General features: G+C 41.2%; 1 protein-coding gene across 5 annotated transcripts in view; it reads left to right on the forward strand.

Moving 5' to 3' along the window:
• ARMC8 (armadillo repeat containing 8) overlaps positions 1 to 21,635 on the forward strand; it is a 104,409-nt gene extending 82,774 nt beyond the window's left edge. For all 5 annotated transcript variants that reach the window (XM_045539144.1, XM_045539147.1, XM_045539148.1 and 2 more), the window contains 5 exons: positions 46 to 141; positions 8,703 to 8,798; positions 12,758 to 12,830; positions 14,598 to 14,691; positions 19,099 to 21,635. In XM_045539144.1, the coding sequence (XP_045395100.1) occupies positions 46 to 141; positions 8,703 to 8,798; positions 12,758 to 12,830; positions 14,598 to 14,691; positions 19,099 to 19,132 (393 nt within the window). In that variant the 3' untranslated portion in view covers positions 19,133 to 21,635. The remainder of the gene's footprint in view (positions 1 to 45; positions 142 to 8,702; positions 8,799 to 12,757; positions 12,831 to 14,597; positions 14,692 to 19,098) is intronic.
• Positions 21,636 to 25,370: the final 3,735 nt, after the last annotated feature.

A 25,370-nucleotide genomic window follows, 5' to 3' on the forward strand; every position in this document is an offset into this window, starting at 1 on the left:
CTTTGTTTCCCAGATGATAATTATGGATTTCCCATTGTTTTGCAGCATATAGATAAAATAATGAGTACTCATGGAAAGCAAATTATGCAAGCCGTCACCCTTATTCTGGAAGGGGAGCATAACATTGAGGTTAAAGAGCAGGTATGTGTTCCTTTTTCTTGGGGGATATTTTTTGAATATGAGCACAAAGAAAGTTCTTAGGAGTCTCCTGAAATATCCGAATCTGCAGAAGATGAGGTCATAAGATGGGACATGATCTAGAGACCGGAAGAAAGATCCTCCACCATCCCTTAAACTCGCTTCAATAATTCTTCTTCCTGGAATAGAGGAAAACAACCAGTCTGTAGATTTGCCCTCTGTGTCACGCACTATACACCTGTCCCTGTCTCTACAGGAGCATCCACCTTTCCTAATCCTGGAGTAAATCCTTTTTCCAGGATTCACCATATTTAGCCCTCTCTGCCACCATGCTCTGAACTCAAATTGCTGTAAATTCCTTATCCGAAAGACAGTTTTGTTCTCTTTACACTTAGGCATCTTATTCCCCATCCCATATCCTTACTGTCATTCAGTTTCAGTAAGGAAAGTTTAGGTGGTCATAAAAGTACAGAGGCTGTGCATTTATCAGGGGACAGTTTGGGAATACTTTTCTGTATTTTTCTGGGATGTATCATGGGAGTTTTAATGTATATATTGTATTTTGCCACAAAACTAAAGGTCACCTGCAAACTTCAGATTTTAACATAGGATCTGAAATACTGAGTTCAATTTTCTGACATAGGTGTTGGCTTACATGGATGTGTTCACTTTCAAAATTCATTGAGTTATACATTTATTAATATATTGATATTTATGAAAGAAATTTGCCCAGGGTCATCAGTAGAGAGTTGGACCCAAAGAGTCTAATTGCAGAGCTCGTGCTCATCCTCTGTGTTTCTAAGTTAGAATAATTCACCAGGCTTTGTAAGAGCAGTCCAGGAAGTAAGCATGGTAGGACTTAGGAGCTGTAATTGAATTTGTGAGCAAAAAGGTGGTAGATTTGACAAAGTAGTTTTAAGATGAATATCTTAGGTGATTTCTCTTAAACACCATGTTTTGATGAACAAAAACTTAACGCAGAAAAAAGTGTATCTTATGATCATCACTGAAATTAGAAGAGATGAAAACCATTACTGAACACAACAATGAGGAAATACATTGTTCAAAAAAACCATTGTATTGTGAGAGCATAGGAATGAATTCTGTCTTTGAAGACAGCTCACCTGCGTAGAATTTCACTAACTTGAAAAGTAAAAGACAGAAAGGTGAGGTAATATTTAGATGAGATCAGAAGAAAAGACCAACAACAAAGTGTATTTTTTGCAGGACACAAATTATACTCTCTCATACAGATTTTGAAGATGATCCAAAAGTAGGCAAGTATGGGAGGCTAAACTATCTGGTTGTTAGTTGGAAGTTTAATGCTTCTCAAAAGCATCTGATAAGTTATTTTTCGATTGAGTTATAATTGACATATAGCAAGCTACATATATTGCAAGTATACAGTATGATAAATTTTGATGTGTGTACACCTATGAAAATATCACCACAATCAAGATAGTGAACATAGCTATCATGGCCCTTAAATCAAGAACAAGACAAGTCTGTTCATACCACTCCTGTTCAACATTGTACTGGAATTCCTACCAACTTCAATAAGGCAAGAAAAAGAAGTAAAAGGCATACAGTTTGGAAAGGAAGAAATAAAACTGTTTCTAGACAACGTGAATGTCTATATAGAAAATGCCATGGACTCACCAAAAAAACCTAGAACAAATAAATGAGTTAAGCTAGGTCACAAAATAGAAAAATCAATTATATTTTTATATACTAGTAGTGAAACAGTTGGAAGCTGAAATATTTTTTGAAACAGTACTATTTGCAGTAGCTCAGAAAAACAATGAAGGGATCTGTATACTGAAAATTATGCTACAGAACACTGATAGTGAAAGAAATCCAAGACCTAAATAAATGGAGAGATAAACCATGTTAAAATGTCAATTCTCCCCAAATGAATTTATAGATTCAACACAATCTCAATCAAAATCCCAGCATAATTTTTTAATAAATATTACTATAGATACAAATATCTAAAATCTCTGTCATTAGATATTGGTTTTAAAATACAATCTTAATATTTTAAAACCTGTATAGAAAGGCAAAGGAAATAAAATAGCCAAAACAATTCTGAAGGTAAAAAACAACAAAGTTGGAGGATTCACAGTACCTGATTTGAAGACTTACTGTAATGCTATTAGTAAAAAGCACATGTTTCAATGGAACAGATTAGAGAGTCCAGAAGTAGACCCACACATATATGGCCAGTTGATTGTTTACAAAGGTACAAACACCATTCTTTCTCCAATTAAATCGAAAAAGAATGGTCTTTTCAAGAAATGTGCTGTGCAATTGCCAAAAAAATTAACTTTGAACTATATTTCACACCTTAGATAAAAATATACTAGTAGACCTAATGTAAAAGGTAAAACTATAAAACTTTAAGAAAAATGGAGGAGGAAATCTTTGAGATCTTATAGATTAAGCAAAGAGTTCTTAGATATGACATTAAAAAGATCATCTAGAAAAGAAAGGTAAATTGGTCTCCATCAAAATGTAAAAGTTCTGCTTTGTGAAAGGCACTGTTAAGAGAATGAAACAACAAGGTATCCACTGTAAGGAATATTTGTGAATCTGATAGATATATGACAGATGACTTGTCCAGAATATATAAAGAATTCAAAACCACAAGAAAACAACCAAATAAAAAACTGAGCAAAAGATAGGAATGGACACTCCACGATAAAAATATCACTAGACAACCTTTAGAATCTAGGCTAAAATTGTTTAAAAACTGACAGTACAATTGCTAGCAAAGATGCAGAGCATCTAGGAGATTACAGAATGATAGAGTCACTTTGTAAATGGTTTGGCAGTTTCTTTTCTTTCCTTTTTTTTTTTTTGGTAGCATTTGCCAATTCCCACATAAATACATCCTTTATTAAAAGGAAATATGTACAAGTTTATGCCTATAAATTCAACAACTTAAATAAAATATACAAATTCCTTGAAAGACACAAACTACTAAATATCATTCAAGAAGAAATAGATAACTTGAATAGCTCTATATCTATTAAAGCAATGAATTTTTAGTTAAAAACTCTCTCACTAAGAAAACTCCAGGTCCAGGTGACTTCACTGGTGAATTCTGTTAAATAACTAGCATTTAAGACAGAAATGTTACCAATTCTACACAAACTCTTTCAGAAAATTGAAGGCAAAATTGTAGAATTTATAACATAGGTAGAAGTTAAATGTATGACCACAAAAGCACAAGGGCCAGGAGTGAAGAAATGGAAGTGTACTGTTAAAAGATTCTTCTTTATGAATATGAAATAGTATAATATCACTTGAAGGTTGACTGTGTTAAGTTAAATAACCAAGCAACCATTAAAATAACACCACAAAGTGTGATAGCAATTCAACTTTTTCTCATAATGTCATAGTTTTTCTGTACTACTTGGGAGCACTTCCATCATCACTAGTGGCACTTCATATGGGTCCCATGGTGTTATTCAAGGTTTATGGTATTGCACTAACCATGAAGAAAAATATATGAAAAATGCGAGAGATCACTTTTTACTGCAATATGTAATTTACTAGAGAGGAACTGGTTTGGCAGTTTCTTATAAAGTTAAACATATACTTACCATATAACCCAGCAATCCTATTCACATAAAATGAAAACCTGTGTTCGTACAAAAACCTGTATATAAATGTTTATAACTTTATTCATAATTAGCAAAAATTAGAAACAAACCATATGTAACTTCAACTGAGGAATGAATATATACTACTATAGTACATCCATATAATGGAATACCAGTCAGCAATAAAGAGGAACAAACTGCAGATCCATGTAACAATGTGGATAAATCTCAAATTCATTATGCTACATGAAAGAAGCCAGATTCAAAGGCAAGATACCATATGATTCCATCTACATGACAGTCTATAAAAGACAAAACAATAGAGACAGAACAAATCAAAGGTATCCAGGGCTTAAAGGGGTGGGGAGGGAGGAGGATTTTACTATAAAAGGATAGCAAAGGAATATTGAGGAAGGAGGAGGTGATAGAACTGCTTTATATGCTGAATGCTGATTGTGGTGGTGGTTATAAGAATGTTTACATTTTTTTGACAAAAAATTGGCAAGTTTTACATTTGTCAAATAAAACCAACACCAAAAGACTGAATTTTACTGTTATTTCATAATTGTGTTCCCATTTCTTTAAAAAAAAAAAACCAACTGGGATTTTGATTGGGATTGTGTTGAATTTGGGCATCAATTTGGGAAGAAGTGACACCTTAACAATATTGAATCTTCCAATCCATGAATGCATAATATCTTCCCAATTATTTAGGTCTTCTTTAATTCTTAGAAATGTTTTATGGTTTTTGATAGCATTTTTGCTAAACTCATTCTATTTTGTCGATTATTTAGAATTTTCTATGGGTAATCACATTGTGAATAAAGACAGTTTTACTTCTTACTTTCCAATCTGTATGCTATTTTATTTTTCTTGTTTTAGTGTCCAGTTAGAACTTCCAGTATAATAAGATTAGGGTAGACATGTTTCCTTGTTCCCCTGTTAGAGGAAAGCATTTAGCCTTTCACCATTGAATATGTATGGTATAGGTTTTTCATATATTTATTAGGTAAAGGGAAGGAAATTTCTTTCTCTTCCTAGTTTGTTGAGGTTTTATCATGAATAGATACTAGATTTTTTTCAATCAATTATTTCTTCTGCATCTATTGAAATCTTTTTTCCCCTCTGATTAATGTAGTAAATTCCATTGATTGAGTTTCATATATTAAACTAATATTATATACTTGAGGTAAACCCTACTTAGTCATTATGTATTATCCTTTACATATGTTGTTGGTTACAGTTTACTGAAATTTAGTAAGGAGTGTTTCACATCTATATTCATGAGAGATACTGATGAATAGTTTTCTTGTAATGTCTTTGTCTGCTTTTGGTATTGGGATAATGCTGGCCTTGGGGAATGGAGTGATGGTATTTCCTCTTCTTCGGTTTTCCGCAAGAATTTGTGAAGAATCGATTTTTTTTTTCTTAAATGTTGGTGGAATGTACCACTTGAAGCCATCTGGGTATACTGTCTCTTTTGTGGAAAAATGTTTACAAATGCAATTTTTCTTTTATTTCAGAATATTATGTGGGTACAAACATTTTGGTTGCATAAATTGCTTTTGTACCATGCCTATCCCCCCGATACTGTGCATTGTACTCATTAGGTATGAATTTACCCATCCCCTCTACCTCCTCCCACCTGCTTGATTTCCAGTGAATGTTATATCCATATATGCACATTTATGTTGATTGATTAGTTCCAATTTAATGGTGAGTACATGTGGTGTTTGTTTTTCCATTCTTGTGATACTTCACTTAGAATAATGATCTCCAGCTCCATCCAGGTTAATACAAGAGGTATTAGTTCACCATTTTTGTTTACGGCTGAGTAGTACTCCATGGTATACATATACCACATTTTATTAATCCACTCATGAATTGATGGGCAGTTGGGTTGTTTCCACATCTTTGCAGTTGTGAATTGTGCTGCTATAAACACTTGAGTGCAGGTGTCTTTTTTTATAGAATGCATTTTTTTCCTTCAGGTAAATATCCAGTAGTGGGATCACTGGATCAAATGGTAGCTCTACTTTTAGTGTTTGAGGTATCTCCATACTACTTTCCATAGAGGTTGTACTAGTTTGCAGTCCCACCAGCAGTGTATGAGTGTTCCTGTCTCTCCGCATCCACACTAACATTTGTTGTTTTGGGACTTTTTGATACAAACCATTCTCACCGCAGTCAAATTAAATTTTTTTAAATAGAATAGAAACTATTCAGGTTATCTATTTCTTCTTGAGTGAGTTTTGGTATTATGTGTCTTTTAAGGAATTTGTTCATTTCATCTAAGTTTTCAAATTTATTGACATATACTTGTTCACAATATTCTCATTATCTTTTTGAAGTCTGTAGTATACCTTTGTAATGTCCCTTCTCTTGTTCTGTATATGAGTAATTCCTTTTTTCCTGATCATTCTAACTAGAGATTGAGCAATTTTATTGATCTTAAAGAATCAGCTTTTGGTTTCATTAATTTTTTTCCTCTTCCTTTATTTTTCTATTCTCTATTTCAGTGTTTAGCACACTGTTTCAGAAAAGGGCAAGATAGATATTTTAATTTTTACAGGCTTTAATCTCTAGCAACTACTCACCTATGCTGTTGTAGCATGAAAGCAGCTATAGACAATATGTAAGCAAGTAGACATGGCTGTCTTCCAATAAAACTTTTGTTTACCAAAACAGACAGTGGATTGGATTTGGCCCGCAGACCACAGCTTGCCAGTCTTCTATTTCATTCATTTCCAGTTAGTGTGTATACTAATATGTATACACTAATGTGGGTGTGTATATAGTTTTTATCTGCTCCTTAGCTCATATATTGAATTGACTTGGCCCAATAACTAACTAATATCTTTAATATGTAGTTTCTTGTCTCTATAGGAATATTTACAGTAGGGTTGTATGAGCTTCAAAGCAGAACTGTAGCTCCTCTCTCATGCTGTTCAAGCCTCAGGATGCATGGATATATTCTAACACTACCAAAAGGGAAATCACTCACCTCTCTTGCTGACCTAGTTTATTCTGATGAATCTTCCCTGAAATTCCCCTTTATAATCTGGCTTAATAATGGATAAAAGAGAGGTAGCTCTTCCTTAGGTGAGTCTAAACATGTTTACCATTTCCTTCTCTCCCCATGAATACCTTGATTATGAAGCCTTATTAAAATTCTTATTCATGGTTAGGGTTTTTTCCATTATTTCCTCTTAAGCTGCTCTGGCCAACTCATAGGACTGAGTCTTCCTGGTGAGAAATGGGATGGGGGTAGCGGGGAGGTGGAGAACAAGAGAGAGAAAACCTGATTCTTCCATGTACTGCTCATTCCTACCTCCCAGCCAGGTTTTACTGTTGTTCCCATTAACTGGTCTTACTCTGCATTTCGGTTTTGTCTTAATAAAACTGGGTAGAACCTAGTTGGTAAGGATTATATCACTACCACCGATGAATATCATCTTGCTGGCTTGCTCTTGGAAGGTGGGGTTATTGTAAAGCTTGCTAAATCTTTCTATAATCATATGAAGGAATTCAAGCAGAACTAGAAGGTATATAAATGCTTCTGGGGCATATAAAGGTCTCCTCATCATGATCTAACTGCCCTGGAATAAATAGTCTGTCAGTACATGTTTAGCCCTTGAGTTATAAATTTCGTTTGCCCTGTCTGTATCTATCTCAGAGACAGCCTTTCTAGTTCACATCTCAGGACTCACTCCCTAATAATCTAGTTACTGCAGTATGTTAATCTAGGAGAAATAAAACTACACACCCTTTAGGATATTTGAGGGTTTGGGCCATTTTAAGAAAACAGTCTCTAAAGTTAGCTTAATTAGCTTAAGTCTTGCAAAGTAAAAGGTTAAAGTTGGAGAGAATTATTTGAATCTATACCCCCTCCTCCCCTCTCATGCCTTTGGGTGATTCCTAACTGTGCTTTAGGACTGATTGTTGCTTCCTCCAAGAAGCTTTTGCCCACCCTTGTAGTATCCAACAAGTGCTCTTACTTTGTGCTTTCTTGGTTCTGTTTTTACTTCGGCAACAATGAGATGTAATTGTATGACAGTTTCAAAGTCAGGGCATGTGTTTTATCCCTATTTTACCCTGAAGCCCTTCAGGAGGGCATGCCCATGGTAGGTACTTAGTGAATGTTGAATTGCTGAGTCTGCCTCTGGCTTGGTATCCCTACCACAGTCCTTTGACCTTTACCTTAACCCTTGCCTCCTACTGGTCTAGCTGTGAGTAGGAAGCAGCCAACAGGAACAGTCTCTTCCTCTGAGAAGAAGATTGCAGTCGCCGGTGCGGTGATTATCCTTAAGATGTCCTGTCCTGCCAGCTGGCACAGGCTCCCTCCAATCTCTACATTAGGCCAACTTGGACTTCTTCACATATTTTGCTTCCTTTTCTCTTCCCCTTACAGGGTTCCAAAAAGTCATGAAGTCCTAACTGCACATGGCCAAGTATAGCTAGTAGACAGGGTCTAGGCCTTCACCTAGAAGGTCATGAGCTTAGGAGCAAGTAGCAGGTAGAGGCCTAGGGAAGGGAAGGGTATTGCAACACCTACAAACCTTTCACCAAGGAGACTACAGTTTTGAAGAAACCTTGGGTTAGTCACAAGAGCTTCTCTTAGAAATGAAGCTTTCAGGAAAAAAATATTATCATAAATTATGTTTTACCTTTAATTTGTTTGATAGTATGACCTATACAACATGGCTGCCTTTGCCCAGCTATGATTTAGTGCCCAGCAAGAAACAACCAAAATGTTTGAGTTCTCTTTTGCCTAAGGTAGACTTTGCTTGGATATGGTTACTGTTGTTGGTAGTGATATCAGGAGGCAAGGTGTCATTGAGAGTGTAACCTGTGAGAATCCATATACCTTCAGGTGAAAAATTGCCCAAGCTCTTGAGAGAGTGACTCTGGGGACTTCAGAGCTTTCCTGATCCTTGGCCCTGTGTTCTTTTCCAGACACTGTGTATCTTAGCCAACATAGCAGATGGGACAACAGCAAAAGAACTTATTATGACCAATGATGATATCCTGCAGAAAATCAAGTATTACATGGTGAGCCCTTCTCTCCTTTTAATTCAGAATTAGAACACATAGACTATAGCATTGTTAGCTCAAAACAAATCAGGCATAAATTTTTAAAAGAGAATAAACTACTCTGTGACAGATTCAAGGAATTCTCTTCCATCCTGAAGAAAAAGAAAAAAAACTAACTCCTTAAAGCTTGTACCATTTGTTAGTATTATCACCTGCCACCCCACGTCCCACTTCTTGTCATGTACTGATTGCCTCCCTCTTACTCAGTGAAGACTTGGGCTCTTGACTTTCTTGCAGTACCCCCAATCACTATCTTCCCTCTCAAGGCTTCAGTCCCATGGTGGATGAACTCTCTAGCCCCCAGTACCATAGTTCCTTGACCTGTTTGCTTCCAAACACAGTCTGCTACCAACTGCCATGGCCATACCCTGCATCTTATCACCAGAAACTGCCCCTTGCCAAAATCTGTATATTAAACACCCCTCCTCTTTTCATTCTATCAATGTCTCCTAACAAAATTCTAACCATGGAGGAACCCTTCCTCCTCCCCTTGCCACGCTGATCTGTCTTCTCTTTGCCTGTCATCAAAGCTGAGTGGCTCACATTTACAAAACCCAAATAGGCACTCAGCTCAGCCCTGCCTGGTGTCCTTCAGTGATTCTCTACTAAGCTGGCACCCTCATGCTCCACAAGAACGGGTTCTTATCTGCTCCTCATTCTTTAGACCTCACCTCTTCCCTCCTCCATCACTCTCAACTTTTTGTGTTATTGAGAAAATACAAGTTAAAATCCTTCAGTGGCTCCTTCTTACCCCCTGAATTAAGTTCATACTCCCTTATAATGGCCTGTCAAGTCCTGCGTGACCTAACCCATCTATATCCCCAACTCATCTCATTCTTCTCTTCCCTTTGTTCACTACACTGGCCTCTTTCAATTCCTCAGAAAGGCTGTACTCTTTCCTGCCTCAGGATCCTCACACGTGCTGGCTTGTCTGAATGGAAGACTTTTCTCCCCACTCCTTCTCACACTTCAGATCTCAGCTGAACTGACACTTCCTCGCTGGGCTCTTACCTGTATGGTTTATTTGTTATTACTGCATTCTGTTCCCTTCCTTCAGAGCACTTAGCTCAGTTACAGTGATATATATTTCTCTGTGTGCCTACTGGCTCTCTCTTCTACTAAAGCATAAGCTCCATGAGGACAAAGACCTTGTCACTTTTGTGTACAGTTGTATATCCAGCACCTTTACAGTGCCTAGCCCTTAGCATATGCTCTATAAATATTTATTAAATGAAAACCTTACTGCTTCAACCAGGAATTCCCTTATCTTTCCAATACCAGAGCCACATAGTAACTATAATCTTTTAAGTTTTCCTTAACTTCTCATACTCATCAAGGTATACCTATTTCTCTGTTGCTATTCAAAGCCTTACTTCTTAAAAGCATCTTTTCTACATATACTGTCTCCTTCATTACTTCTAAATTCACTCTTTAATCTGCTTCTTCTGGCCTCTACCCCCATCACTCAACTTAAACTGTTCTGGTCAGGGTCACCAATGACCTCCATGATGCCAAATCCAAGGATACTTTTCTCCCCTCATCTAACCCCACGTAGCACAGCTGACTGTTTCCTCCTCTTGGAAACGTCCTTTTCTCTTGGCTTCCGTGACACCATACTTCCCCACTTACCCCTGGACCCTCTTTTCTTCCCTCCTACATGCTTTCCTGAGACCGGTGGTTCACGACCTTGATTGCACAATAGGACCTCCTAGGGAACTTTCAAAGGCTGTTGCTTTGTCTTCTCCCTCTCAATATTCTGGTTTAATAGGCCTGGGATGTAGCCTGGACATCAGTCAGAACTTTTTGAAGTTCCCTGAGTGGTTCTTATGTACAGACATAGTTGAAAACCACTGGCTTAGGGGAATCTCAGTCACCCCCAGGGCCTTGTGCTGTCATGTCTATGCTGGTGATTTCTAAATGTGTACCCCAGCCTAGACTTCTCTTCTGAAGTCTGGACTCATCCTCTTGCCTACTCAGCATCTTCATGTGGCTGTCTGATAGCCTTTGAAGTTGATGTTTAAATATAAATTCTTAAATATCTCCCCTATACCTAAATTTCTCCTCTCCTGGTTATTCTTGTTTAGTATAGGCTAGCTCTGCCAGTTATCCCATTGCTCAAATCTGGAGTCTATCTAGATTTCTCCAGCTCTGTCCCCTCCTTCCTCCAATTTATCAGCAAGTCCTATCAGCCCTTCCTCCAGAACTGATCTTGAATCTATTTGTGTCTGTCACCACTGCCTCCACCTTAGTCCAAGCCACAGCATCTCATGCCTGATTAACTATGATAATATTAGCCTCCCAGACACTTCTGCACTGTCACTCCAATCCCATCAGCCCGAGTGTCCCTCCATGATTGAAATCTTTCAGGGCCTTCCTGTCAACTCCGAATGAAATCCGGAGTCCTTACTCTGCCTACAAGGGCCCACAGTTTGGCCATGCCTGCTTCTCTGAACATACAGCCCCTTCTTACCTCAGACCTTTTCAGGAACTTTTCCTCCTTGGAATTCCTAGCCCCTTGGCTCTTTGCACATCTGGCACCTTCCAATTGTTTAAGTCTCTGTTTAAATGTTGCCTTCTTCAAAGAGACCTTTTCTGTGCACTCCACCTAAATGGAATTTCCACCTCTCCACCATCTAGTTTTCTCTACCACAGCAATTTGTTTCCTCAAAAAATATGTTTTGAATGAATGATGAATAAACTTATATATAGTAAGTGCTTATTTATTACAGTATGTATAAGTTCATTTTTTCAACAAATATTCCTTGATGATCTGAGGCTGAGAGCAGATGATAAGTTTTTTCTGTTTTGTCTTAGTGGGGCCCCAACTGGACATCTCTGTAAATGTGTTAGCATTTAAAAGAAGAGTAAATCATTAACCATAGAATTCTAATGGAGAAAGCCATGTCCATTTCTTTGTCTATGCTTAGTTGAGGTATAGTCCTACATGAGAAGATAAGTCTGTCTTAGCCTTGAAGAGACCAGAGAGCATATTTTGCCATTGATATTCCCTCCGATGTACACAAATTATTTGAATGTACTGAGAATTTTTTAATTAGCCAATAGGAAAATCATCTATAAAGATTGTTTTACTATTGGATCATCTTTCATTTAGGAGAAAGCACTCTATATGGATAAATGTTCCAACTTAACCAGAAATGGTTGTACTTTCAGTACACAAAGAAAAATAAACAAGAATTATATTTAGAAGAATAAGAGGCTCCTCAGCCATAGTGGAGACATTTGATAAATCATCTAGAGATTTGATCAAGTTTTTTAGGATGTTTTTATAGAAATAGGAGTAATTTAATTATTTCAGAAGCTGAATGTTTTAAATAATGATTCTTGTTTTCAGCAAGTGGTGTCAGAGGTGTAAACCATTTATAAATTGTGTGTGAAGGTCTAGTTATTGCACAACTTCCTGACCATATCTTCAATTTCTTCTCCAAAGGAATTATTGGTTCCTTTGAATGAGATAATTAGTAGCTTAAGAGATAAATACCAAATGTTCATCCACCCAATTTGTTGCCTACTAGTGTCCTGAAAACATAGCCTAGTCAAAAGCACAGCATTGTCATTTGCCAGTGTTTCTGTGTGCATGGGTTGAGTCATAAATTGTATGCTGTGCCTATGGTCCCAGAGATGTTTTGTTTGGCCAGCCAGATGGTTTTTAAAATTTGAATTAGAATGTCTTTTGGCAAGGTTTACACTCCTCAATTTACCACATTCCCCATCATTCCTTATTGTCGTTAGCCCAACCCTTTCACTCATTAGTGTTAATTTCATGGCCTCTCAAGACATGTGAGTTTAAGGCCTCTGCCTCAAACTTTCAGACAATTGAAATTGCCTATGATAGGTCACCAAAAAAATGATCTAAAATGAGATTACCTTGATTTTTTTCCCCCCTTTCTGCATCATAGGGTCATTCACACGTGAAACTGCAGCTTGCCGCTATGTTTTGTATATCAAACCTCATATGGAATGAAGAGGAAGGTAAGAGATTGGTGAGATTTTTTTTTTTTTTTTTTTTTTTTTTTTTTTTTTTGAGACAAAGTCTCACTCTGTTGCCTGGGCTAGAGTGAGTGCCATGGCGTCAGCCTAGCTCACAGCAACCTCAAACTCCTGGGCTTAAGCGATCCTACTGCCTCAGCCTCCCGAGTAGCTGGGACTACAGGCATGCGTCTCCATGCCTGGCTAATTTTTTCTATATATATTTTAGTTGTCCAGATAATTTATTTCCATTTTCAGTAGAGACAGGGTCTCGCTCTTGCTCAGGCTGCTCTCGAACTCCTGACCTCGAGCGATCCTCCCACCTCAGCCTCCCAGAGTGCTAGGATTACAGGCATGAGCCACCGCGCCCGGCCAGATTGGTGAGATTTATTTTGAAGAAAGTTATTGGAAGAAAGTTACACAGGGAAGACACCAGATGCCCCTGAGATCCTGGGCAGAGGCCTGCCTGGCTCACTGGACTACCTGGCCCAAGCGCTCTACAGGATCACCCTGGTGTGAGAACCAGTGGGACTAGCCTGAGGCAGCTGGACAAGTTAACACTGAGCCCCTACTTTGAAGCCTACACTATATCAGATTATAGGGGGTGAGAGTGAGAAGTGAAAGTCCCTGCCCTTAAGAGAGCTGATGAGGAGGATGGTGAGATGCATTTGATGCAGATGAGAGGAGAGAGTGAGTGGGGGCATGAGTCTTTCATTATGAACAGAGGAAGCACACATGAAGACTAAAGGCAGATAAGCATGATGGGGAGAAGAGGGTACATTGGTGAGAAATGAGAAATACAATATGACTGATTAAGTGGCCACCTGGAGTCCTCTATAGGTCAGAGGTTCTTCACTTTGGCTGCATATTAGAATCACCAGGCCAATTAAATCAGAATTTCTGGGGTTGGGCTCCAACCCAGGCCTAAGAGGGTCTTAAAGCTCCCCAGGTGATTCCAATGTACAGCCAAGGTAGCAAACAAATTTAGGAGACCAATAGATCTCAGTGCTGGGTTGGCTGCATTAGAATCACCTGGGAAACTTTTTAAAATGCAGGTTTTTTTCTGGGCTCCCTCCTTAGAGATTCTTGTTCACTGGGTCTAGAGAGGGCCAGCACATGAGTGAGTCACTGTAGGCACTTCAGTGGGGAAGACTCCAGGGGATTACTCTGCTCAGCAACTGTGTCCCAAACAAAGTACAAGGAGGTGAAACTGGATTCAACCCACAGACCTAGATACCACGTACCAGCTGTGTATCAAGGAGACAAAGCCACCCTCAAGGAGGTCTTAGTCTAATTGGAAGATAGGACAGAGTGCTATGAAATTGGAACTGCCAATTATGCAAACTGAGAGATAGCAAAACGTGCTAGGACAGAGGAGGGTGGAAGACAATAGAAGGAGGAAAACAAGACCTGTTTGTGGTAAGAAGAGCCTGGCCATGCCAGGGATATGGGTATGTCCTGAAAGAAGTGACTGAAGTTGGGAGTCAGTGGCCCAGGGCCTTGTACCAGACTAAAGAATCAGACCTTGACCTATAGTCCATGGAGAAATTAGTCCAGCAGCAGAACCCAGGATGGACTGCAAGTAGGTAGAAGGCTGCTGGAGAGTCCAAGCATGAGGAGCGTCCAGCTGCATCGGGGGAGGGTGGAGAACAAGGGGGCTAAAGGGGTGGGGAGGGAAGGACACTGATAAGGCTGTAGGTTGTTGATTATACATTAGAGAGCAGCTGCCTGGGACATATTCCCAGTAACCTGCTAGTTTTAATCTTTTAGGTTCACAAGAACGTCAGGATAAATTACGAGACATGGGCATCGTAGATATTCTACACAAACTGAGTCAGTCACCAGATTCAAACCTTTGTGACAAGTGAGTATCAACATAAAATAGCCTTGCTTTGAGCTGTGTTGGAGTCTTTTATGAAAGGATTTGAGTTGCTTAGTAATTCGTATGGCCAAACTTAAAATCTTTTAGGTTCTTAGATTTCCTTTATATTTTCTGTGAGCCAACTGTGTGACATTTGAGTGAGATATAAACTAATAGTTACCAAATTATTAAAGACACTCACCTTACTCTGAATTAATATAAGTCTGGGCCATCTTAGTGGATAGGATCCAGAGGCCACTCCCTTACATTCTCTTGATCATTAGAGTAGAAATGCATGTGGCCTTTTGGAAAGCAGAAAAGCCAATAGTGAAAACATTGATTAGCTCAAAACCTCACTGAGTACCTGCCTTGTGCCAGCCTGGCCTGCCTGCTGGCGATACAGCAGTGACCACTAAGGAGTTCCTGTCCTCAAAGAGCTCACCATTTCCTGGGAGAGGCAAGACTTAGAACCAAAGACCCTACTAGCCTCATAATATCCAAAAATGTTTTTCCTAGCCGTATATCCTCCCTTGTGACAGCCTTCCTTTTCCAGCTCACTTCTGTGTATAATAACAAAGCAGGGAACATCAGCTCTTTCATTCTCCAGACTCTTGAGCACGCCTCAGAAGCCCTTCAACCCCATGGTCTGGCCCTACCATTGTTATCCTTTACCCCACATGCTCACCCGGTATGCCAGCTGTATGCGTCCACGTACAGTGTCACACCTTCATGCATTTATACATTCTGTTCCATCTGATTTGCTATCCCAATCCCCTCTTCTCTGGGTCCCCATTCATTCAACAGATATTTCTTTTTAACACCTACCTTCTACCAGTGTTGTAGGCATGGAGATAATAATGGTGAATAAAATTGATGAACGTCCTTCCTTCATAGAATTTGCATTCTAATACAGGAGATAGACAATAAGCAAATGAATATGAAACACAATATCAGGTAATGAGAGGTACCATGAAGAAAAATAAAGCAAAGTAAGGGAATGTAGAGTAAAGAAAGTTTCAATAGGTTAGTCAATAAAGACCTCTCTTCTGAGGATGTAACTTGTGATTAGAGACCTGGATGAAATGAGGGAGATTTCATCTCGGCAACATTTAGAGGAAGATTATCCAGTTGGAGGTGACAGTAGCTTCAGAGCCCTCAGGCAAGAGTGAACTTGGCATATTCAAGGAACAGCAAGACCAGTGGGGCTGAAGAAGAATAATAAGGGGGAAAGTGATAATAGGTGGGAGGAGCCAGATTACAAAGAGCCTTGTAGGCTATGGCAAGGACTTTGGCTTTTATTCAGAGTTTAATAGGAAGTCATTGAAGAGTTTTTAGCAGAGGAGACATTATTTGATTTGAATTTTTAAAAGATCTCTCTGGTGGCTATGTAGAGAATCATCTGTAGAAGGGCAAGAATAGAGGCAGGGAGACCAGTTAAAGGCTATTGCAATAACGTAGGTAAGGTATGAGGGTGGTAGTGGTTAAAGTATTGAGAAGTAGTCAGATTCTGAATTTAATCTGAAGATAGAGCCAATGGGACTTGCTCACAGATTCCATATAGGATGTTAAAGAGAGGAAAGGAAAATGCCTAGGGTTTTAGCCTGAGCAGCTGATAGAGGGACTTGCCATTTGCCAAGATGGTGAGGAATATAGGAGATGTGGGTTGGGATAGGGAGAGTTAAGAGTTCTTATTTGGGCATGGCAACTTTAGGATGCCTGTTTGATATCCTTGGAACTTAGGGGAGAGTAGGGTTGGGATATAAATTTGGATAGTGTTTAAAGCCATGGAGCAGGGTGAAGTCACCTAGGATGAGTAAAAAGAGAGAGGAAGGCTAAGGACCAAGATCTGGGGCCCTGTGACATTTAGAGGACAATGAGAAAGACGCAGCAAAGGAGCAGAAGGAACAGGGGGGTAGGCAGAGACCCAGCCACATAAGGTGTCCTGAAAGCAAGAGAATAGAATGCCTAGAAAATGGTCATTCATCCTTCAAAACTCAGATCAGGTTGTCACCTCCTCCAGAAAGCCTTGCCCGAACCCTTCTGCACCTCCCCACCCCAGGCTTTGCCAGAGATTCCTTCTGTGCTCCCACAGCATCTATAGAACATATCACACTGTATCTTGGCTGTCAACTTGTCTGGCTTCTCCACTGAAGGGAAGAGGCACTTAGTAACTGCCCAAGTGAATGGCTGTCCCAGATTCTGTGGAGCACACAAAACAGGCCGGGCCTCTGCTCCTGAAGCTTACCATCCTGTAGGTTAAAGAGACAAATCCCTGAATAAAAGTCAAGTCCAGGTGCATACTGAAGACTAGATTTGAGCTTGTACCTTGAAAAGTGGAACTCTGCTTCCGCCTCCACAACTGCTGGCTTAAATGATGGGCTCTGTCAGCCCATCTCTTCTAGCTGAGAGCCAAGTTGTTCACTGGAGGGTTTCTCTCATACTTGTTCAGAAGTGAAAACAGTTCTACTTAAAATAATCTCTGGGATGATCTAGAATGCTAAGTGGCTTTACCAGCTCAAGGTGGGATAGGTTTGGCCTTGGCCTGCATTGCTTAGACCAGTCTGGTGCTATTTCCCCAAATTTGTGTGGCACATAAGTTTTCAGCTCTTCTTAAACTTAAATCCCCATTAAAAGAATCAAGGTCTGAGCTAGACAACCTAAGTCCATCTAAGGAAAGGCAATCTTGACTCCAAAACCATCCATCTAAAAGACTCCTTAGATGGTAATAGAAAGGTAATAGAAGTACAGTCTCTGAAGCCCAAAATAATCAAACATAGCCAACCTCTGAGTAAGATCCAGAAGGAATTTGAATTGGCAGCTTTAAAGAGTAATATAAGATGTCAATCAAGACCCTCATGTGGACATTCCCATCATGACACAATAGAAGTCTGTCACTTAAAGAAGACATCTCTCAGGTTCAGTCTGTCTTGAAGGCCTTGTGAGCCTTTGACTTTCAAACACTTACAGATGAGGAGCTATTGCTAACCAGCCCTCTCCACCCCAGGCTCAGAAGGCCTCAGGACTGCAGGGGCCTGAGGCTTCCACCTCCATCAGAACTAGTCTTCTCAGCCTCTTTATGGATTTGGGGAGTCAGATGGATGGTCTCTGGCATCATTCATAAACTTGTTCTGAAAATGTCCTTGTAGAACCCAGCTCACTCATAACTTGGTAACAGTCTGTCTAGAGCTTTTTGTTCTGGTGAACTGGACTATTCACACCCATCCTCTTTAGAGAGTCTTACATAATTACAAGAATACTCCTTAGTATACTACTTTAAAAACTGTAGATGATACCCATTACTTCACTGTAGAAACTGCCCTTGAGTCCAGCTTATTGCATGCCTAGTCTACTTGGTATTACTTTCATCAGCTAATAGTACCTGAAAATTTTGGCCTTTTCTTTCTGCATCTTAGAAGGGGAGACCATTGGTAAGACCTGACTTCTTACCTCCCATAATTGAAGCATGCTTAGAAACTTTACCGAGCTTGTGATGGGAGTAGTAAAGGAGGCCTCCTTGGGCCCAACTCAAATGAGATCACTTTTGCAAAGATCAGGATAGCTTAATCTGTGGTTCCCAACCCCCAGCCCTGGCCCAGTACCGATCCCTGGCCTGTTAGGAAGTGGGCCATGTATCACCACCTGAGCTCCTGAGCTCCACACTACCTACCCCAACCCACGACACGCCCCCATACCCCTGACCCTTGGTCCATGGAAAAATTGTCTTCCATCAAACCAGTACCTGATGCCAAACAGATTGGGGACTGCTGGGTGAAGTCACTGTTCATATTTTCTCTTTTTCCCTCCACCTGGCCTCTTTCTTCCCTAATCACCATAACAGGCCACATCCCACATTGACCAGCTAAGGTGTCATCAGGTATAATGAAAAGAACAAGATGAGATTGTAACCTTCTTCCACAGTCCTGAGACATTGGAACCATGTAGCCGTGCACCTTCTAATCAGTACCTCAACACCTTTTTCCTTGGTCAGTTTTCCTTTTAGCTTCCCAGAATCCTACGTTGTCCTCCCTTAGTGTTGTGCATCACTATGTAAAATCCACTATGTAAAATGGCAGTAAGAGAAAGTGAAGAATTCCAGATCCATCACAACTATATGTCAATGACAAAGGAAAACTATAGAATGTCAGCACTTACCAGGGAATGTGGAATGTCACTGAACCACAGCAGGTTTAAGAGCAAAAAGAGCCCTCTGAGAGAACCACAGGAAGAATACAGCCAGAGTGGGGTTGAGATACCTGCTCACTACTCCTTGAGGTGGGTGCCCGCCTGGGTTCACTCCAGTTCCTTCTAGGAATCTACTTTTTTAGACCTCCCCAGCTACCATCATAGCCACAGATTTTTCCCTCCATTATAATGCTGAGATGATGGCTAACAGGAACTTTGTGATTTCAGGGCAAAGACAGCACTGCAGCAATACCTGGCATGATGGGAGCGCCCCCAGGCACCTGCGAGCATCCCGCATCCTTGTTTAAGGACGTGCAGGAACTAGCCTCATTTGATTCCTTCTATTTGCACAAGTCACCTTGGACTGCAGGGAGCTGTTTTGCAAAAGCAATTTAGTAGGCTTAGATCTCAAATTCATCTTGAGAACTTTTTTTTGAGGTAGTGATTTCCTCAGAGGACTATTGTGTTTTGTTTTGGTTTTTTTTCTGAGCTACCTGGACTCTTTATTAGAACAATCAATCATTTTCCTTTGGACCTACAATTTTTTGCCTATGCTGCAGCCACTTTGTGAGAATGAACATGTCTGTGTGAACACACAGGCATGCGCAAGAGTGTTTGTGTGTGTGTGCACGTGGGCCAGAATGAATGGATGTGTGTGTGTGGGATACCTCAGATTTTCTTTTCTTATTTTGTGTGAAAATCTCTTTTCTACAGATTTTCCAGGGTTTAAGCATTGCTTGCTGTATAAAAAACTTTACTGAATTATATACAGTTTGAATGAAATGTTATTTTAAAAACAAAACAATTGTTAAGTGTTCCATAAAGGTTATGTTGAATTTTGGTCAGATGAATATTTGTAAGTAAAAAATATATGCATTTCTGAACCTCAACTTACATAGATTTTCTTTATAAAAAAAAAAAAAGACAAAGAAAAAGTTGGCTATAGTTGGCCTGTATAACAGGCACTATACATGGTGCTGTGCAAAATAGTAAGCTAGCATCTTACTGCCGTCAATATTAGCAGGTACAGAGCCTTTTTTCAGCCTAATTCAATACGTTCTCAGGCTTCCAAGTCAGATGTACAGGGAAGAGTATAGTGAGGTGACAGATTCACTGTAGGTTCTTTGGACCATCAAAGGGAAATATAACTACTGATAGCGAAAGCCCAGCAGTGACTCTGGGAGGCTACCCTTGACAGGAAGTGGGGACTGAGAACCTCCCAACTGTCCTAAATCCTGCCATTGGTGTAGCAATATCTGGCTGGATTAGAACCAGTCATGGAACCTTATGCTCAAACTAAAAGTAGGTCATCACTTCCTGGAAACAGATCACCTTGTGCTTCCTGAAACAGCATATATCACTGTGAAACTAAAGAATGTTCTACAGATACATCTGTAGAAAGAAGCAAAGAACAGGATAGTTTAGAAAGCTGTCTTTCTCTTAGCTATACTCAGCAAAATCCACACTAGTTGCTCAGGATTGCTCGTTGGTATGCTTCTGTAAAATGAGATTGAAATTTTAGTAGAAGATGCAGCTAAGCTCTTTTCCTGCATGAAACTAAAAGCATTCAAGTTGAGAGTGGGGAAGGAGATCTCCCCAGGGTGACTGAAGATGGCTTCTTTTTACAGTGAGTGCTGTTAGCCCTTCTGCATCCCTTAGCTCTGGCACCGGCTCCGACTTCTGGGTCAGCTGCAAGGTGAACTCAACAGAGGTTGCTCTTGGCTGTTTGGAGGTAGAACCAGCCTTCCTTTCTCTTTGCTAAAAGTAAGTCAAAGGCATAATGGCCAGGATGCCAGGAACACAGTCCAGAAACTTGTGGTGAGTGTGTGCCAGTGACGAGGCCCCACCCCCGCCCACGAGCCACCCCTGATGGGGTTGCTCATGTCACAGCCACCCTATCACCAACCTGCACCTTCCTTGGAAGATTAAATATGTTTGATTGCAAGTGAATGTTTTTAAAATGTATTTAATACAATTTTTCCTGTTCTCAACATGACCATCCAAGATTCAAACACAGAGATTTCCAAGTTGTTATTTTTTCAGAACATCACTTATTTTAAAATCTGTCACAACAGGACTTGGGTTTTGTGCAGATATCAGACTGCTAATGTGAGAAAAACAATTTAAAGAAACCTAGTTTACTGGGAATAAAGCCTTATTTAGGCCCACTCATTTCTAGTACTGCGAAAATATCCGTGGTTGGCGTGGGTAACACCATAGTGTTGGTATTAAAAAGTACCCAGTAAATACAAAGAAACCAATAATTAATTGCTGAGACAATCTTGAACGCAAGTAGCATTAGAAAGTTGAAGGCCCAGTGAAATAACACTCTCACTTAAACTCTGTGGATAAATCTTGCCTGTGGGTATAAACAGATGGTCAAATAAAAAATGCTTTACTATAATTAACTTCTCTGATTTGAATGAAGGGAAATGTATTTATTAAAACAAAGCTGTTTGCTGCTTTATGCAGGTGCAGTGTTCAGACAGCAAGGAAGTGGGAAGAATGGGACATGGTCTTATGTCTACACCCAAGTTCTTAACTAAGCTTCTCGCTCTCTCTAATACTGCATTCTGTTTCTCCTTTTGTGCCCTGATTGTAACCCAAAATTTATGAACTAGAAAAGAATGTCCAATTTAATAAGTTGCATTTTTTTCCTTAAGCACTTTATTCAGAACAATACATGTTCTTCTGGTAGTGTTTGAATAATATGATTTTAACACATGCTAATAAAAGCCAAGAAAAATCATGGCAACTTCTAAAAAGGAGTCTGTTTTCCAAATGTCTAAAACATTAGGAAACATTAGAAGATAATGTGTACTGGCTTTTGAAAACTGTGATTCTTGGTGAATGAAGGGCTGGGAAATGGCTTTGCATTTCAGGGTGGGGGCTGGTGCCTTCAGGTAACTATGGTCCCTGAGGCAGCTACAGCAGTTTGGGGACCGCTCTCTTTTTGACCTCCTGAAGGCCAGCAGACCCTTTGCAAGTGGCCACTCCCAGCCACCAAGACACCCCCTCCATCCTCTCCTTCCCGTAGGTATGCTATAGTCCACTGCCACTTCCTGCTGGACTCAGACCCAGCGTTTGGCATATGGCCAGCTGCACAGTGGACGAACAGCTGCTGTCCCTCTGCAAGGACCCACAGGTGCTCTTCATTTACTGTGCACTGCCTTCTTTCCCCCAGCTCTAAAATGTAGACAGTACCTCCTATCTGAGGACCTCACTTGAAACGGAAAGCCAAGGACACCTGCCCCCATAGCATAAGGGACTGGCAAGGGAGGGAATTCTAGTGGAGGGGATCTCAGAGGACCCAAGGCGAGGCCAGGAGAACAGGAGGAAGGCCGTGCAGCACCCCCTTCCATAACTGCCACGGGGAGAAATTGGAGGTTGAGGCCTAAGAAAGGAAAGGATAGGCCGGGCACCGTGGCTCACGCCTGTAATCCTAGCCCTCTGGGAGGCCAAGGCGGGTGGATCGCTCAAGGTCAGGAGTTCGAGACCAGCCTGAGCAAGACCCCGTCTCTACTAAAAACAGAAATAAATTATCTGGCCAACTAAAAATATATATAGAAAAAATTAGTCGGGCATGGTGGCGCATGCCTGTAGTCCCAGCTACTCGGGAGGCTGAGGCAGTAGGATCGCTTGAGCCCAGGAGTTTGAGGTTGCTGTGAGCTAGGCTGACGCCACAGCCCTCACGCCCGGGCAACAAAGTGAGACTCTGTCTCAAAAAAAAAAAAAAAGAAAGAAAGGAAAGGAAAGGGGGATTCCCACCCCAGGTGCTGATGGAGGGAGGGCTGACAAAAAGAGGTCCCAACACCGTGCCACTTGGGATCGGGGCTGATGCTGCCCCCATCTTGCCCCTTTGCACTACTCTTCCCTGGTTACTGGGCAAAGAGGCACATGTTTATTTGCAGCATAAGAGAGTTTTGGTCCAGGATCTGACTTCAGGAAAAGCTAAAAGGGAGCTTCCCAAGGGTCATAGAGTAGACTACTGAGCCACCTTTCCTCCCTTTATCTCTGTAGTCCTGGCTCCTGGCTGTGGCTTTGCCAAGCAGTCAATCCTCTCGCTGAGTGGAGGGCCAGAGCAAGTCTTTAGAATAGAACCACTCTCCCTGATTTCATGGGGCTGAGCCTGCCCTCCTCCCTGTCAGGCACTCACACCCAGGAGCTGAGAGCTTTTAAAGCTAAAAGCAGCACCCATCCTGCAGCCCCTGGTTTGCTTATGTTGTGGGAAACCAGGCCCAGGGTCTCTGCCAAGGCCTTCCATCCTCAGAGAGCTGACATTTGGGCCACTCTGAAGAAACCTCCTACCTTCCCTGCATTCCTTATGTCGTGAACCTTCTGGACTCTTAGGAAAGAGATGCCCAGCACTGCTGGACCCACAGCATCCCTGAGCTGCCAGTAATGAGAGAAAGGGGCATGTCATCACCCCTCCTACTGTGGTCCTGTCATCCAGCACCTCTCCTGCCCTCTACCTGCCCTGCTCTGACCTTACCAGCTGCTTCCCGGGAAGGGTTAAAGATCCATCACTGACAAACACATGTTCCTGACAGGCTCAGTTCCCCCACCTACTCCTCCCCTCTCTCCTGCTTTCAGAAGCCCTGGTGGCTCCATCTCTTATCACCAGTGATGAAAGATCTTGGCTTCCTGGATGCTGGGGAGATCAGCTGGGTGCACTCTCTCTTCCAAGTAGCTCATTCAGAGCCACACAACTCCCGTGATGTGGCAGCCCAGACATAGGGCTCTAGTGCTTCTCCAAGTTGTTTGCCAGCTATGAGGTGGGCACAAAGCCCACTCACAAAGGGGAGAGTATAGCCCCATGATGGGCTGTGTGTCTGGGCATCTGGGACAGTGGATCCAGCTTTCCTGACAGATCCTGTTGATGAGAACTCTATTGAGCACATTGTTTCTTGTGGGGCCCAGTATAGATCTTGATGAGTGCTATGGACATTGGTTCCATGCATAGGTCACACAAGGTCATGGGAAACAGTAGCCTTAAACAGTAGGGCCCACCCAATGTCATGGGCGTTGGTTCCCACCTTTAAGCAGCCTAACTCATCCTTCTGTCCCCAGGACCAACACAGGGCCTAGCACGCAGTGCCTCATGCCAGGCTGACAGGAATTGTAATGTACCCGTGGAAAGGTCTTCTGGAAGCTAAGTGCCCATTAAGAATGCTTCAAGTCATAGGCGTGAACTCTTCTGGAGAAAACCAGCAAATGACAAGGAGATGGCGGCATTTGCCTCATGGTGTAGAAGAACATGGCCTTTTCCTCCGAAAGGAATGAATAAACCTGGACTTGATGAATTTACAAACATACTGAAGAGCAAACTGGTAACAAGTAGTGACACCGTGTGATAATATTCCCAGGGGGTCATAATTACTTTCTGCTGAAGTCCTGTGCCCCTTAAGGGAAGAACCATGGAGGAATGGCTATGCCAGGCAATTTGGTGAAAGCTGAAGGCAACCTAGCCCCACTAGGAGCTCTCAGGTTTTAAAATTAAACTTCAGCCAGAATTAGAAACCAAAAAAATGGGGGAGGAAAGCATGAAGTATATTAGATGAACCCTGGTCCCAAACGTAACTTCCGTGCATTGTGAACATGCCCTGACTCGTGGAGAACCACAGATGGGCGAGTCTGGCAGCATTCAGTGACTGTTACATGATTTGGGCAGGCGGAATGAGGGGGTCCTCAAAGCTGACTTATATCTGCCTCCACATCAGTGTGCCTGCAGGTGTCAGAGTCAATCTTGTTGCACTGTTTTCAAGTTCACTGTTACTAAGTTAAGCAATAAAATTGTTTCATCCATATAGATTTATTGTTGGGGAAACACTCCCCCATGTAATACAGTATTCTCTGAGATGACACCGTATCTCACAGCAAAGTGTAATAACGGATGCCCATTTATTTTGTAAAATCCCAGAGACAAAAAAAAAGTGTGTGTTCTATACACTATTTAAATAAGGCAGGAAAGTATATACTATTATTTTCATTGTCCATGAAAGACAGCTAAACTAAAAAAGTACTGTTGCTTAAAATAATAGGTTCCAATTCTGGAGGACCCTTCTGTGCAGCAGAGCCGAGTGTGCTGCCATTTCACCCTGGTCAGGTGCTCCAGAAGAGCAGCACAGCCATCTCAATCCACGTCCTCAGCGACGCCAAGCCCCTCAGTAGGGCCCACCGCTCCTTCAGCCTCACCGCCTGTGGGATGACAGACGCTCTGCAGGATGCCCTGTCCCAGTCCTGCCCCACCCATATCCACAAAGAAACAGGAAGAGGGAGGTCTAACCACACCACTGCCCATGAAGTTAGAGGTCAGGGTGGGAGGGACAGCAAAGGGAGCCGGAGGCGTGTGTTAGGGATTTATTAGAATGAGTAGGATTCCTTGAGCACTAACGTCTCAGGCACCAGGCCAAGAGCTTTCCGTCCTATCTCTTTTCATCTTCACAACAGCTCTATGAGGAAGATTACTAGAAGTTGTTAGTATGGGGTTATAATGGGTC

This window comes from Lemur catta, chromosome 1 (genome assembly GCF_020740605.2).
Source record: "Lemur catta isolate mLemCat1 chromosome 1, mLemCat1.pri, whole genome shotgun sequence".
Taxonomy (NCBI): domain Eukaryota; kingdom Metazoa; phylum Chordata; class Mammalia; order Primates; family Lemuridae; genus Lemur; species Lemur catta.